Here is a 15,785-nt window from a genome sequence, read left to right on the forward strand (position 1 = left end):
ACAGTATTTAGAGACCCTGGTTTCCTGGACGACCATATATTAAGAAACATAAAAATGTGAGTAGAGGCTTTTTAGATTGCTGGACACAAACTTGTTTGTTGATAATTATAAGACAATTAATTCCCTTCAGCTAAGTTTTGGGTATTGTGGGTAACAGGCCAAGTCTGGCTAAGTTAAGAAATGTGATCCCCTCGTCTTCTTTATCAGTATCCGGCCGCACAGTCTTCCATGGGGGCGCTTTTACCTCCAGCTCTGCCATCAGAAAAATGAATCTGTTGTTCTAGATCAGCCTTTTCCAAAGACCTTTCCACTGAACACGCCTCTCAGAATCTTAACCCTTATTTTACACAGACATTTTTTTCTACGGTCAACTAATTTGAGGAAATACTGGGAGATGGAACAGTGACAGGCTGCTTTATTGTGGGACTTCTCAGATATTTTAATGGACTAATGTGCACTGTGAATTCCCCAGAAGAAAATATAATAGGTGACATTTTCCAAATTCATTTAACTATTCAAACTCTTTTTATTTAGTTTTACAAAGAATATCTTAACAGGCATCTCTGTGGAGTGATCTTTGAGTAAGCCCAGCAAGGCGCTTAGTAAAGTCTCTTTCTGGCTTGACATCAAGTATATAAGATGCACATAAATCAGAAAGGGGTCAATACATTCTGTGTTTCCATTTGGCCTTGTCTGTGAATCACTGAGAGCATCAACCCTCCCTGGATTTCTGCATGAGTTCCTGACAACATATGAGAGCCTCTCAGTGCTGTGACCCACGCGAAGGTGGTGTGTGGTAAACACTCCAGGGTTGACAGAAGCTCCAAGGGAACTCTAGTCTCTGGAGAAAGAAGCCTGAAAGATCCCTGCACAGACCCTGACTGCACTTTCCTGTTTCAGGTTGAGAAAGGCCCCTCCTCCCACCTGGGTAGCCTTTTTTTTTTTAAGTCAGGAAGCCCAGGGGCAATTTATCATCTGTCTGCATAGTGTTTGTGGAAATATAACGAGGCACATGCCATATGCAGGTAGACAGTTTGCAGCTGGTCTGCTCCTGCCTCAATCTCATAGCTTCTCTGTTGCTTAAGAGATGAGGTTTCCAATCCCCTCCTCTCCTCAAGCCCAGCCCACAAGAAGTCCTTTCTCCCAGTCCCCGTGTCCCTGGGGAGGCAGTTCCCATCTACCTGCTTTCCTAACTCCTGTTCTCAAGTTCAGCTTCTACCACGGCCTTGCCTCTCTGACATTACAAATAGTGACGCTTCTAATTTTTCCCAATTAGGCTTTTCATACTAGGGGATGTTGTCCCATCCAGTTCCTTGTCCTGGAGTGACCATGACCTTATGTTGCAGGGGAGGCGTGGCCTCGGGTGACAGTGAGAGCCCGGGGAGTTAAGTTCTTCTGTGTGAGGCTGCCTGCCTCCCTGCTTTGTGTTTGGATACAGGCACTGGGCTGTCCTGCCTCGGACCCTTGCTCACTCTGCTGTCTGTCTGTCGTATCTTCATGCCCGATCTCCATCTGTTACAACCAGCTCCATCCGCTATGAGGCCTGTGCAGCCGCCACCTCCTTCCGAAAGCTTCCCCGGCCCCGAGCTGTAAATAAGCTCTTCCTCCTTTCTGAGCCCACACCCCACACGGTCCTCATTACAGCCGTTATCCTGTGTTCCCTAGTTTTAGTTTCATCTCAGCTCTTACCCTGCGGTTCAGCAGCTTCGCATCCCCTTGCTCCGAGCCCTGTGGCCATATGGACATGGTTTTTAGTGAATTCATTCCAGCTACAGTGAGTCCCCCGTCCAGAGGGCTTTGCTCTACCCTGGGGCATGGGAGAGCTTATCAGAAATACAGATAACACCAGATATAGAAGAGAGGGGAGTAAAAAGCAATGCTCCGAGGGTGGGAAAAGAAAAGGAAACTAGATGCCCCAGGAAAAGTAAAGAGCTCCACAGGACTTAAGCAATGAGCCTGAGGTCAAGAGAGAAACTGGGAGGGGACGGTCCTCTCCTTCCCACACCCAGCTGTGCTTTTCCAGCGGGAAGGGCGAGCATCACGCAGCAGGGGCCTGGGGTGCAGCCAGGCTCCCATCACCGAGGAGTCCAAGAGGCAGGAACACTCTTTCCTGAAACACGTGCTCCCAATACCCACCCTCCCCTTCCCTCTTTCTCCTCTCCCTTCACCGTTTCCCTCACCACCAACCTGCCAAACCCACAGGAGTTCAAAAGATGTTGACGAATCGGGACCGAGTAATAGGGTGCGGAAGGGAATGGGCTTGTCACCTATGAAACAGAAACCTCTCTGAGCCTCAGTTTCCTCATTTGTGAGCTGAGGAAACAATATTTTCTTTGCTGGGTTATGTCAAGGGCAGCCAGAGAGGTTTAACTTGTTAAGGGCTTTGCTTCTGGCAGGTGCTCCTCAAAGGGGTCCCTTCCCATGGATGATGCTACAGGTCTGCTTCCCAAGGCAGCCTTCCAGCCCTAGACCCTTAAAAGTCGAGCGAGGTCACTTTTGATTCTCCAGGAATTGGGTGATTCTCCAGGGATTGGGTGATTCTCTAGCAAACGGTGAAAGCCAATGTTTAATAAATACTGCTACCACTTCAGGCACTGTTGCAAGTGCTTTATGTGAATCCGGCCACTTGATCTTTTTACTACTATTGTTCCTATTTCCTAGATGAGAAACTGAGGCTCAGAGAGGTGAAGGGACTTGCTCAAGGATGCATGTAGGCAGCCAGCAGCCGAGCTGGGATTCGAACCCGGGCAGCCCATCCAGAGCTCCTGCTCTTGGACACTGTCCTGCACCCGCCACCCCCAGAGCCTGGGGGCACGCTCACCTGCGCTGCCGAGGCTCTCCTCGCAGGACTGCCAGCCCCACGTGGAACCTGCGCTGGATGAGCTTGCTGTCCCCTGTGTCCCAGATGTACCGAACAGCCTGGCTCTCACTGTCCCTTCTACTGTCACCACTGCCCCTGCTGAAATGAATGCAGTGCAGCCCTCCCGCATGGTCCTGGCACAGTGGCTTTGCCACCCTAGGGGTCCCCTCACACCAGTGGCTGCTGCCTAGGGCTGTGAGGGAGAAGGCCGGGGTGAGGCAGATGGGGGGAGGGCCAGCGCCCTGTCCATGGCTGAGGTGTGCAGTCAGAATGAGCAGTGCCCCCCCCATCATGGTACCCACCCTCCCCAGCCCTGCCATCTGGCATCCTCACAGTCTTCTTCGATGTTCCCTGGGGAGTTGGTGCACTCCAGCCAGTGGCATCCACGTGAGTACTTGTGGCCTGAGGGAGCCAAGTGAGAAAGCACAGAGCTGGGACGTGCTCCCATCCCAGTCCTCCCCAGGGCATAGATTTAGGAGGGCGTTGTTTTTCAACTTTGTTTTAATTGTAGTGAGACATATGTAATGTAAATTTTACCATCTTAATCATTTTAAAGCGCACAGTTAAGTGCACTCACATTGTGCAATCTGTCTGCAGAATTTTTCATCCTGCAAAACTGAAACGCTGCACCCATTCAGCACTAGCTCCCTAGCCCCCCACAACCACCACGCCACTCTGTCTCTATGAACTGGATGACTCTGGGTATAAGTGGAACTTGTCTTTTTGTGACTGGCTTATTTCACTTAGCAAAATGTCCTCAAGGTTCGTCTATGTTTACACGTGTCAGAATTTCCTTCATTTTAAGGGCGGAGTAATATCCCCCTGAGTGGATATACCATATATTGTTTACCCATTCATCTGATGTACACCTGGCTTGTCTCCACCTTTTGGCTATTGTGAAGGGTGGTGGTTTTTGACGGAAGATCAGAGGTGGTTTGGGTGGGTTTCTGGATATCTGGATATGGTCTCCCCACCTTGCTTTTTGCACTGAGCAGGGTCCTCAGCACTGCAGTTGGAAAATCTCAAGGCCTGCACTGCCTGTTTCCTGCCCAGCCAGTGAGGGGGGACTCCCTGTTGGAGGGACTCAGAGAGACTCGAGGCACAGACAGCCTGTTTCAGGCCTAAGTGCTGTGCAGAACAGGGGAGGGTGCTTGCACCCCACGTGGGTACAGAATTCAGCACTATCCCAGAGCCTCAAAGCTGGCAGGCAGCACCCTTGGCCCATCACTCATGACCTTTCATAGGGGACGCTGCAGCAGTGGTGACGCCAGGGAGACTTAAGTTGCTTCTTGGGCAGAGGACATTCATGGAGCAGTGAGGGCAGGAGAGCAGCGGAAGATGCCACGTGGATCTGAAACATACAGGCTCTTGGTTACCTCTGAGACACCTCCTGAAGACGCCTGGGTATAACTGAGAATCTGCCAGCCTGGGCGGGTAGGAGAAAAGGCAGTGCCCTGTGGGTTGGCATCGCTCATCTGTGCTTCCCTGCTGGTGAAGGCTGGGAAGTCTGCTGTCAGGAGCCCGGGAGTCGTGAGCAGTTGGTTTACCAAGTTTTCTCACTAGATGGCATCCATCTAATGGACGGGGAAGTCGTGTGTGGCCCCAACCCCTGTACCTTCAGAAAAAAGATTTTTTTTTAAGAAAAACCGATTAGATAGAATATTTGTACCAACCAGGCATTTTCTTTGCCAGTGTGCAACTTGGAAAATAGCCTTAAATGTGCAGTTACAGAACAACCTTACAGCCATATCAAAAGGCTCAGAGCCCGTCGCCCGAGTACTTTTCTCCCTCTGCGTCACTTCATCCTGCACTCTGTTGTCCCCAAGAGATGACCACATTGATTCCAGAGGTTACATCGTTAAAAGAGTCCATTTGGGGTCTTTGTTCATTATGAACATTCATTGCTAAGGTTTAAACTCTTGTCACAAAGAGTTTTTAAGACTCGCAAGGATTTCCATGAAGGGATGCTCACCTGTTTGTCTCCAACTGTTCAGAATTCACTCAGTTGGAGAAATTAGCCAAGGTGAGCTCCCATGGTTCAACTTGAATGGGGGGAGAAAAGAGAACAGGTTCTTTTTATTTCTTGAGGGCCTACATTTCATCCAACCAGGGTGCGTTCTCCCAGGGTCCTCCAGTTCGGGAGGCTGACAAGACTTGGAAGGGGCTGCTGGGAGCCGGACAGGGAGAGGTGAGGCGAGAAGGGCCAAGCAGAGCCTTTCAGAGGCTCAGTGATGAGACTGCTGGAGAAACGGAACTCGCCTGGAGAGTTAGGGTAAGATAAGACGACTTACCAAATAGCTGTGGTCAGGTGACTGGTCAGAAGACCTGGGTTAGTCTCTGCCACTTACTTGCTGTGTGGCCTTGGGCAAACAACCTAACGTCTCTGAGCCCCAGTTTCTCAGCTGTCAAGTGGAGAAATATCACGCTCTCCCAGGGGTATTGTGAGGATGAATGATAGAGGATGCTGGGTGAAAGGCTTTTGTAAATGTGACTTGTCATGAGCAAGCACAAACCCCGTAGTTAGTAAGTGGTGGGTCATGGATTCCATAGCAGGGTCGGCCAGGTGGACTGAGCGACATGTTCAGAGCAAGTGGGCAATGAAGAGGAGGGCTTATGGGACTTGTCACATGTTGTTTTGCTACTGTGTAGACAGAGCCTCTGTCTTGAGTCTCTGATTGGGTTTTTGCTTCAGACTTGGGTCAGAAGCTGCTCTCTCCTGGGCCTGGCAGCTTTCTCGTGAAGTCTTGGCACAAGCAGGGCCCAGAGGAGGCCTGGACAACCTTGGTGGCTGGCTCAGCCTGGCCTGGACAACCTTAATGTCTTAGTAAGAAATGGGCCCGTCATGAAGACACCCACCTCAGAACTGGCTCGAGGTCTGGCCTCTTGGCCGGCTGTTCCTCAGTGGCTCCAACCCGAGCCTGTCACGCACCCGGGTCTTGTGTCCTGAGCCAGGCCTTGGGGGTGGGACCCACAGATCGCTTTGCTTTTTCTCCTCGGCTCTGCAGAGGACGTCCCAGAAAACACAGCTGACTTGGGGGAGGTCTGGGAAAAATCTCCCTGCCTTTGGGGGGGCCGGGAGGGGGCCGAGCCACGGCTGATGAGAACTTGGGAGAGTCAGGAGCTCGGTCTAGACGGGCGCAGGCGCTGTCGCCGCGGCGTGCAGAGGAGCTGGGCCAGCATCGCCTCGCGGCGCGCAGGGATGCGAGAGGAGGCTGCCTGTGGGACATCTGGGGCTGGACAGATGTGCCCGCGCCTGTGAGGGCACCGCGAGGAAGATGAGGCGGGAGCCGGGCAGGGTGGGGCCCGCCCGCACCCCTGCCTCCCCCGGGGCCGGCCCTCTCCCCGCCCGCGGGAAGGGCTCCCTCCAGCCCCCTGCGCGGCCCTTCCTCGCTCTGCTGCTTCTGGTTTCCGTCAAGCAAGTAAGAGCAGTTTTTATTATTATTATTGTTATTATTATCAGTTGTACATACTTTCTGATTACAGAAGCAATTCAGGCCTCTCGTAGGCAATTTGGAAAATATAACACGGTGTTAAAACAATAATGATTCACCATAATCCTGGCATCCAGGGGTAACCGCTGTTAATATTTCAGCATATTTTCCCCAAATCCTTTTTCTATGCATTTTTTTTACATCGCTGAAATGGTGATGTGTAAAACATTTTGCATCCTGATTTCCCCTTTCCATCGTATTATAAGCTTTTCCCATGTCAGTGTGAACTCTGTAAATGGCATTTAAAATCTCTGCGTATATACTCCTGGCTGCTTTTATCACTCTCACGTTTTCTTTTCTTTCCTCTTATTATAAAAATATAAGCTGTTCATAGTTTAAAAAAGTAAACTTATAAAATCCAAAGTATAAATACAGATGACAGCTCACTGTAATGCCACCACCCAGAGCTCAGCCTCATTCACATTTTAGGGCTCGTGCTTCCAGACGTTTCCTACCATTTACTTATATATAGTTTTTCTTTTAACAAACAGGGTCTTACTATAAATATTATCTTGCAATCTGCTTTTTTCCTAAACAAAATGCACTAGTAACACAGGCTAACATTTTTTTTGAACACTTACTATGCTAGGCGCCTCCCTTATATGACTTCACGGCAAGCTCTCAGCAATCCTGCTAGGGGAGGTCTTTAATCCCATTTTACAGATGAGAAAACTGAGTCTCAGGGCGGTTGAATATTCTTCTACATCAGTAAATGTAGCTCCGTGGCATGAGGTTTAAGGGCTTCAAGGATGTGGTCTAAGCTGTGTAACCGTTCTGTTTAGTCGGGCATTCTGGTAGCTCGTCTTATCTCATCCAAGGAGCTGAGCCTTTTCAGGATTCCATTTTTATACTGGGCCATGACGAGAAGAACCCCAAATCCATTCATCTGAGTAAAGACTTGCCTTCGGGAATGTTCTCGTATTCCTTTGGTCCATGGGCAGCCTTGGAGTTCTAAATCCCTGCTGCCCCCTAGAGGGAGGGCTGGGGTGCCGGCTGTCAGGTGGTCACCTGACCAGGCTGTCTGTGGTGCTGGCCCAGGACCAAATAGGCAGAAACCCCCCAAAATTTCTACACCCCAGTTATCTCAGAGCTGCCTTCAAGCCTCATAGCAGATTGTAGCCGTGAGCCCAGTCAGTGGTTTCATGGAATCCTTGCATGATGGCAGCAGCCCCATGGTTAGTGACCAGAACATTTCGGGGGGCAGGTGGCCCTGGCCTGCCTCCTACCCCAGGACTTAATCGGCCAGTGGTGGGGCCATTGTTGGGAAAGTTGACGCAGAACCCTAACCCTTGCTTCGGTTCTCTGTCTCATAGAGAACTGATTCAGCTAAATTATCTAGGTTTGCTCACCTTCTATCCACAACTGTGTATTAGGCGCCGAGCACTGCTGAACTTGCATTTGTCATAAGTCACCTTGCTTGAACCCTGCAGCGAGCCTCTGAGAAAAGTATTATCACTGAACCCGTTTTACAGACGGGGAAATGAAGATTCACAGGAGTTAAACGATCACCAGTGGTGGTGTAGCTCAGGAGCAGTGGAGACGTTCGTATTTGAGGAGATGGCATCTTCCTTCCTCAGCATCCCTTGGAAGCTGTTGACATTCGAGTATTTGTATGTCAAAACAGCAGACTCTGCGGGGCCTCAGGCCCTTTGCTCTGGGACTTGGGACTTTCATAGTCAATCATGTGCCTGTTAACATGTCCCCTCCCCCTCTGCCACCCAGTCTGTTTTCAGAGCCTCTCTGTCTGTCTGTCCGGCAGTGTGTCTGTAATCCTGATGGCCCTCCTCTGGGTTCTCTGTCTTAAAGCCCACACTCTTCTCCTCATGTTTACGTTGTAAGACATTGTGCAGACTTTGGTGGTGAATTTTGCTCCTAGATGTTTTCCCTGCATGGATTATAAATGACCGTGGTGTGTTTTCTGGCAGGAAGTCTTCATAAAAATCCACTTAATGAGAAAGTCTCAGGGATAGTTTTGTTTCTAAATTCAAGCAGGGAAATAATGTTATTGCCTCCTCCCTCCTCCCATCCTCACAACTCATTTAAGCTAATTAGCAGTTGCTTGGGCACCAAAAACACACAAACTCTTTAAGGTTTTCAGAGAGTGAATCTGTGGCTTCTCCATGCATTGCTGATGGGATTGTAAAAAGGTACATATTTTTAAGTTAAAAATTTTTTCGGCGAGGATGGATAGTTTGGCAGTACATTATCAAACCCTTAAAAAATGTATACTTTATGACCCAGAGATTCCAACTCAAAGAATTCCTCCTAATAAATATGCACTCAAGTGTTTAACTCTGGATATTTTCATTACAGCATCATTTATAATAGCAAACAGCTAAAGCAACGTAGCTGTCCAAAGCCGGAGAATTTAAAAAATAAATTATGTCACATGCATCCCTAGAAAATGATGTAGCTGTTAAAATGGTGTTTTAGGAGAATAGCACTTAAAATGGAAATATATTGACTATACATCTTCTAGTGGAAAAGAGGCTACAGAACAACATGATTATTTCCTTTTCGGTTAAAATAAAAAAGGCAAGGGTGCATGTGTGCAGAGATGATCATTTCTGAGTTATATCCTTGTGATTTTATCTTCTCCCTTTTTGCTTATCTGTAATTTTAATTTTATTCACAATGAAGCATATTCCTTCTGTAACAAGTAATATTAGAAGATTTATTTAAAGCAAGTCAACAGAGGCTTCTTTTTTTATTTCCCTGAATCCCTTCTCAGCCACGTTAGTCATTGATGCTGTTACTTGAGCAAGAAAAGGTGGAATCAGAATGGAGCTGGACCTTCCCAGTCAGGAAGCGTCCACTGGTCTATGTCCCTCCCTCGTCACCGTGTTTGGACCTGGCTGTGATTGAACTTAGATTTGCCTCTTGTACTTTTGGTGTCTTTATGATGCCTACCTGGGAAGACAGTCTGAGTTTGTCTGGCTCTCCTACGCTGTCCAAATTCAGTGTTTCTACTGTTTTGTATTGTTTTCTGTTTTCGAGCATGGCCCTTAGTCATGGCAAAGAGCACGGGGACAGGAGAAGGCTAGTCCAGGGACAGCTCACATGGAGGACTGATTTTATCGTCTCTTCCTCAGCCAGGTCCCAGTGAGGTCCCCAAGAACACACACAGCACTCTATCCAAGAAAGGGTTTTACTTTTGTGACTTTAAGCTGTGTGTGTGTGTGTGTGTGTGTGTATGTGTGTGTGAGTGTGAGTACCTTTAGGTGGGGTGTCTCCCCAGTTTACAGTGGGCCACTCCACTCCCTGTGGTTATACCTGTCCTACTTCATTCTTTCAGGTCACCTACCTGGCCAAGAAAGCATTTGAGTTTGTTTCCCCTCGGAAGATTCTGGAAGCTTACAATTTGTGTATCAACTTCTCTGCTAAATTTATAAAAACAATATAGAGTTATTTATGGTCAAATTAGGATGTAAAACATCCTAATGTGTTGACAACTTTTATCTTGCTCTGTCTTGGGCCATAATGCAGAGAGATGTATTATTAATGGAGATTCAAAACTCATTGGAAACTGAAGTCAAGGGATAAATGCCAATTATTTCATATCATTATCACCATTATTATTATTTATTGGCTAACATGTTTCCCAAGTGGTATGCTAACGTACCCCGGGGCACTGCTGAGAATTCACAGGGGTGCTGTAAGATATTTCAAATTTTCAAGGGAAGCAGCATTCCCTGACATCTGCCAGACACTATGTGATTTACTAGCTCGAGGCAGTTTATGGTTTCAGCATTATACCATGCTGCATTCCTTTCGATGACGTGTTTTTGCAACCCTGGTTTTTCTGAAGTTGCTGTGATAAACAGCAAATACTGCACAAAAATCAGTGGAACAAAGGTGGTGGTGTCCAATCTCAGTCCCGGGTTTGAGAAGTTGTGCGATCCCCTGTAGGCACTAAGTTGCTAGGACGTAGGTACTTACTAAGTTGTCTGGACCTACCTACTTACTAGGTGGGACTTTAGATACTTCCTTTCGCTTAGGGGTGCTGTGGAATAATTATTGAGACACCAAAGGCACCAGGAATTGAGAAAGTTTGGGACCCTCTAGTCTAATGATGACCATAACAGTTCTTCAAAAAGTTGGCTGTGTGAGTCCCTGGAAGAAATGCAGAGAATTCCTCACAGACCCCATCATGGATGCTATAGTATTGGGGGGTGCGGCGAGCTGGGCAGAGGGGCGTGCAGATTGAGTGAATTACTCAGAGGTGAAAACTGGCTACGGTTAAGCTCATAGGTTTGTTTTTTTGCTTGTTGGTTGGCTTTGTTTAAGCTGTGTGTGTATGTGTGTGTGAGTACCTTTAGGTGGGGTGTCTCCCCAGTTTACAGTGGGCCACTCCACTCCTTGTGGTTATACCTGTCCTACTTCATTCTTTCAGGGCACCTACCTGGCCAAGAAAGCATTTGAGTTTGTTTCCCCTTGGGAAGGGAGACAAAGCCCAGGGCCAACTGCTTAACAGGTCGACCTTAGCCCAGGCCACATATTTAAACCCTCCCATGGTCATGTCCCTCCTGCCCTGCTCCAGCCCATAACTGTGCCTCTGTTTCTTTAGCTGGGAGATGAAGGGGTGTGAGGACAGTAACTCGGCCCCTACTGGGGCCTGGTAGTCAGAGAGGAAAGGCATATCTTAGCCCTCACAGCACGTATAGGGTAGTGAAGGTGACAGACAAGTGACTCACCGATGACAGCACAATGTGATGGGCCCTAGGAATCAGTCGTGTGCTGGTTAAAAGGCACTAGGAAGAGGGACTACCAGCCCAAGACTTCAGTAAGAGAGATGGTCAAGTATGACCAGGGCTCATTAGGCTTGAGTTGAGCCTTGAGGGGTGACTAGGGAGTGGCCAGGTGAAGACGAGGGTGGAGGGGGTGGCAGCGGGGCGTGCAGAGATGCGAAGTCATGAAAGCGCGGGACTCCGGTGCAGAGGCTTGGGTGGCCGAGTTAAATCTTGAGTCAACAAGGCCAAGAGGGCAAGACTTTAGGCAAGAGTGCCCTGTGCTCAGGCTGCCCTGTGGACCTATCGCTCTGGAACCGTGTGAAGGGGAGACAGTGGCCAGGCCAGAGGTGGAGGAAATGGGAGGCAGGTATGGACAGAAGGGAGATTTAGGACAAATCTGGTGCCTGTGCAGATGTGGGGGTAAAGAGGGGGGAGAAGAAGACAGCTCCTGGTTTCTGGTTTGTGACTGAGACGACAATAATGCCAATACTGAGCCACTAGGGAAAGAGCCTGTTTGGAAGCATAGGATGACTTGGCTTTTTATGCAGCCAATATCTACAGTTGACCCTTGAACAATATAGGTTTGAACTGCGCAGATCCACTTATCCGTGGATTTTAAAAAATAAATACCTGCACTCTTTTGATCCGCAGCCAGGGGTCCAAGGATGTGGAGGGCCGACTGTATGCATTGATCCACACCATTTTATACAGGGGACTTGAACATCCGCAGTTTGGCATCTGCAGAGGGTCCTGAAACCAGTCCCCTGAAGACACCAGGAGACAACTAAGTTTTGGGGAGTCAAAAGTTATACATGGGTTTTGACTGCATGGGGCACGGTGTCAGTACCCCTAACCACGTGTTGTTCAAGAGTCAACTATCTTTGCCTTCTCTTGAGCAGCTTCTAAGTCCTTTAAAGCAGAGAATGTGTCCTGCTCACTTTTGTATCCCCTTCAATTCCTCCCTAATGCAAAACCTGGCACACAATAAATGCCCAATAAAAATGAGTAAATTGAAGAAGAAAAATTCCCTTTTAAAGCCAAAAGAAGTGGTACAGATACACAATTAGAAATTGTTAGACAACCCACTTACCTGGAAGGCCCCAAAAGTATACTCTGTGTATCTAAGGTTCTATAGGATGAGACAGTTAATGTCAGAAAGAAAAAAATGCCAAAGCCTCGGTCCAGTAGCAGAGTATCTGTCTTCTTTCCACTCTGGACCCACAGGCATGAGGCAGGGGTTGTGCAGGCCCCTGCAATTCCTCTGGCCCTTCTCTGACACATGATTGAGTCGTCTTAGTGCTTTGCTCCTCTGTTTGAAATCCCCATGGTCTTAGAAGCAGGCAGCTATTAGTTTAGTAGGGTGTAAAAATTCAGGGTGAACATATTGCATCCTTTTGAAATGTCAACCTGACTTGAAGACTTTGAAAAAAATAATCTTTCATAGTTGTATTAAAACCCATATGATTAGAATATGGAATAAATGCACAATTTATATGTATCTTTTAAATAGAATATAAGATGTCAAGGAAATCGTATTTCTTGGTGCAGCCTTCATGGGCACTTCAGCAGAAGGTTCAAGAATGATGGTATGAGAAGATCACAAGACCACTCTGTGCTTGCAGCTACTAGGGGGTCACCATAGTTTTTTTCTGCTCAGGTTACAGGATCTCTCCTTGAGGAGACAACTCGAAAGTGGGCTCAGTACAAGGAGAAGTGCCTGAGAGACTTACTCAAAGAACCTTCTGGTAAGCACATGTATTAGTTATTCATGGCTGTGTAACAAATGGTCCCAAAGGTTAGTGGCTTAAAATGATAATAATAATCATTTTCTATGTCTCACAGTTTCTATGGGTCAGGAATTTAGACCAAAAACATTGGCAATGGCTTGTTTCTGCTCTACGATGTCTGGAGTGCTGTTGGAAGACCCAAAGGCTGGGGGGAAATCATGTGATGTCTTGTTCACACCCGTCTTTGGGTTGACACCAGCTCTCAGCTGAGAGTGGAACTGGGAGTGCTGGCCAGAAAACTTCCACATGGCTTCTCCACGTGGCCTGGGCTTCCTCACAGCATGCTGGCTGGGCCCCAAGGACAAACACAACCAGAGGCCAGGTCGCCTTTTGGGACCCAGCCTCAGAAGTCACTTTTGCCATGTTCAGTTGATTGGATAGTTACAAAGGCTTGCCCGGGTTCCAGGGGAGAGACCCCCATCTCTCACTGTAAGAAAGCATATGAGATGGGATACATATACTGGTGGCCATCTCTGGTAACAACCTCTGTCACAGCACACTCACTGCCTAATCACACAACTTGAGCAACTGTCATAGATTATTAACCTGGGAATCTATTGAGTGTGTACTGGGTGGGGGTCCTCAGTCTCCCAGGGTGTTAACTGAAGCGGAGTCATGACATTTCTCTTACCCACAGCTACACTAGGTTCAGAGCATTCTAGCAAATTTGTTAGTAGTTTGGTCAGTCCATGGCCTCTTCTGCCCATACACTGGCTCTTTGGGTGTGTCCAGATTCCCTCTCCCCTTTTTTTAAGAACACACCCATTGGCTCACTGCCTCCAAACACTGGGGACTGTGGATGAAAGCTGCCCCCTCCTTGTTTTCTTGGCTTCTTCCAGGTCATTTCATTCGGGGCCCTGGAGGGTGACGAGACACTATAAACTCTCTTCCTTTTCCTGACGCAAAGGCAGTGCCAACCTTCGAGCCACAGCCTCTCCCTGAACGATTCCTTCAGCCCAGGCAGGCAGCAGTCAAGGCTTGATCTGTTACAAGAGCCATCTCCCACTTCGGGGAGCACTGCTTTCCGAGTCGATGTAGAGCAGGGCCTCTTCAACTGGAGCCTCGCTCGAGCAGCTCAGCACCGCCTCACACAGATGCGGTGCCCACACCTGGCAGCCAGGTCCCCGAGGGGCCTGAGCCAGCTGCTAAGCCCAGCAGATCTGCGTTTTCTGGGTTCCAATGCCAGTAACCTGGCTATTCTCCCCGAGTTCTAGCCTAGTAGGGAGCAGATGGTGGGGCATGATGCTTGGTTCCTGGGAGTGAGGAGCCTGTGAAATAGACATTTGGGCTCCATTCTGAAACTCCTTCATTTGATTCCGGGAGGCCTATAAGGCTGGGGTTTCTGTGTGTAGCTTCTCATCGCCAAGCCCTGGGGTGTACACTCTCCCCTGAGCTCTAGATGTCCCAAATATTTCATAATGATCAACAGATGGTATTCAAATGGAGAAATATGACCAGGTAGTGCTGTGTCAGGTACATATGACAAAAGACTTCAATCCTGTAGATGCCCTTATATCCACTGGTCCTTTCACCCACTTGGCAGCAAGGGTGTCCCAGGATCTAGTTGGTGAAGGGTTGACAAGTATTTCGTTAATTATGGAGCAGAAGGTGCTGGTTGAACCTCCAAGGGTCCTCATGACCCCGAGTTTCTGTGAGAGTCAGTTCATGTAAACTAAACCAAAGTCAGCGTGACGCGCACACTGACGTAATTGGCAGGACCGCTGCCAGAGGTCAAGTTGGCTAGACGAAGCCACAGTGCTCGGGCCTCATGGAACATCCCGTCCTGCGCACACTGCTCTCCGGCTCTGACCTGTCTGCGCAGTGGGATGCCCATGCCGGTCCCTGCCAGGAAGGCGGCCGGGCTCCCGGTGCCCTGTCTCCGTCAGCGGGCCGGGGCCCCAGCATTGTCGTTCACTCGGCTGTCTTCTCTCCGCAGGCACATTTTGTAACGGAACCTTTGATCAGTATGTCTGTTGGCCACATTCTCCTGCGGGAAATGTCTCCGTCCCCTGCCCTTCCTACTTACCTTGGTGGCGTGAAGGTAATGTCTTCTTTTACCAGTTCCTGGCAGCTTCCTTAAGGGCTGGGCCCTCCTGGTAGACCAGCCAGGGAGCAGTTGGAGAAAGGGCTCCAACCAAGAGCTTTTCTCAAGTTTCCTGCCATAAAAGGTTTCCTTCTGAGCCGTTGGTGGTACATGTTCCTTCTCTCGGTTTCTCCTGTCTCCCTGCAATTCTTCTGTGCCTGGATGTTCTATTAATATAATAGCCCTCTTTTCTTTGAAATGATAGGGTCCAGGCCTGGCTCCCACAGAATTTGCTGCAGTGAGGGTAAGAATTACCACCATCGTGCAGAGGAGGAAGAGGTGGGGGCGAAAGATGGGTGCTCACATCCGTGCAACTTGGCCTGTCAAATAAAGAGGGAGGACAGCAGAGCCACCCTTGCAATAGCATCGGCAGGAAATGCCAGTGAACTGCCGTTTTTAAGCCCCGTGGGACTTGGATGGAGAGTTCAACCACTCTGCTTGCCCTGATCCTGCTTAAAGGAAGTGACTGTTAGTCAGGACTTCAGGATACTATCCCACCCCCACCTGCCCAGCAATCAGCCTCTTGGTTGATTCACTGGAAGGAGAGAGAAACAATTACTGGTTCGAACTCCTTTGCCTTTGACCAAAGACCATGAACAAATCTAAGAACAGGTGAAATCTAGAGAACTATTTTCAAGAAACACAAGCAGTTACAAAGTTCCAGGCAGAGCAAAGTGAGAATGGGTTTCTGAGAAGGGGAGATGGTGATATTTCATATTTAATTTCAGCCCAAGAAATGATCACATCAGGTAAAATTTGGTTTCAGTTTTTTGAGACCTCTAGTGCGAAGAGAGACTTTTCAAGGAAGATGCATTTCTGGGTGGGAGTGCTCAT

At 48.5% G+C, this 15,785-nt stretch overlaps 1 protein-coding gene across 1 annotated transcript in view; it reads left to right on the forward strand.

Moving 5' to 3' along the window:
* Positions 1 to 6,135: 6,135 nt before the first annotated feature.
* GLP2R (glucagon like peptide 2 receptor) overlaps positions 6,136 to 15,785 on the forward strand; it is a gene marked incomplete at both ends in the record, with an annotated part of 59,868 nt that continues 50,218 nt past the window's right edge. The window contains 3 exons of the mRNA XM_081162050.1: positions 6,136 to 6,279; positions 12,739 to 12,826; positions 14,805 to 14,909. Of these exons, the coding sequence (XP_081018176.1) occupies positions 6,136 to 6,279; positions 12,739 to 12,826; positions 14,805 to 14,909 (337 nt within the window). The remainder of the gene's footprint in view (positions 6,280 to 12,738; positions 12,827 to 14,804; positions 14,910 to 15,785) is intronic.

This window comes from Miniopterus schreibersii (assembly GCF_964146895.1).
Source record: "Miniopterus schreibersii genome assembly, chromosome: 16".
Classification (NCBI taxonomy): domain Eukaryota; kingdom Metazoa; phylum Chordata; class Mammalia; order Chiroptera; family Miniopteridae; genus Miniopterus; species Miniopterus schreibersii.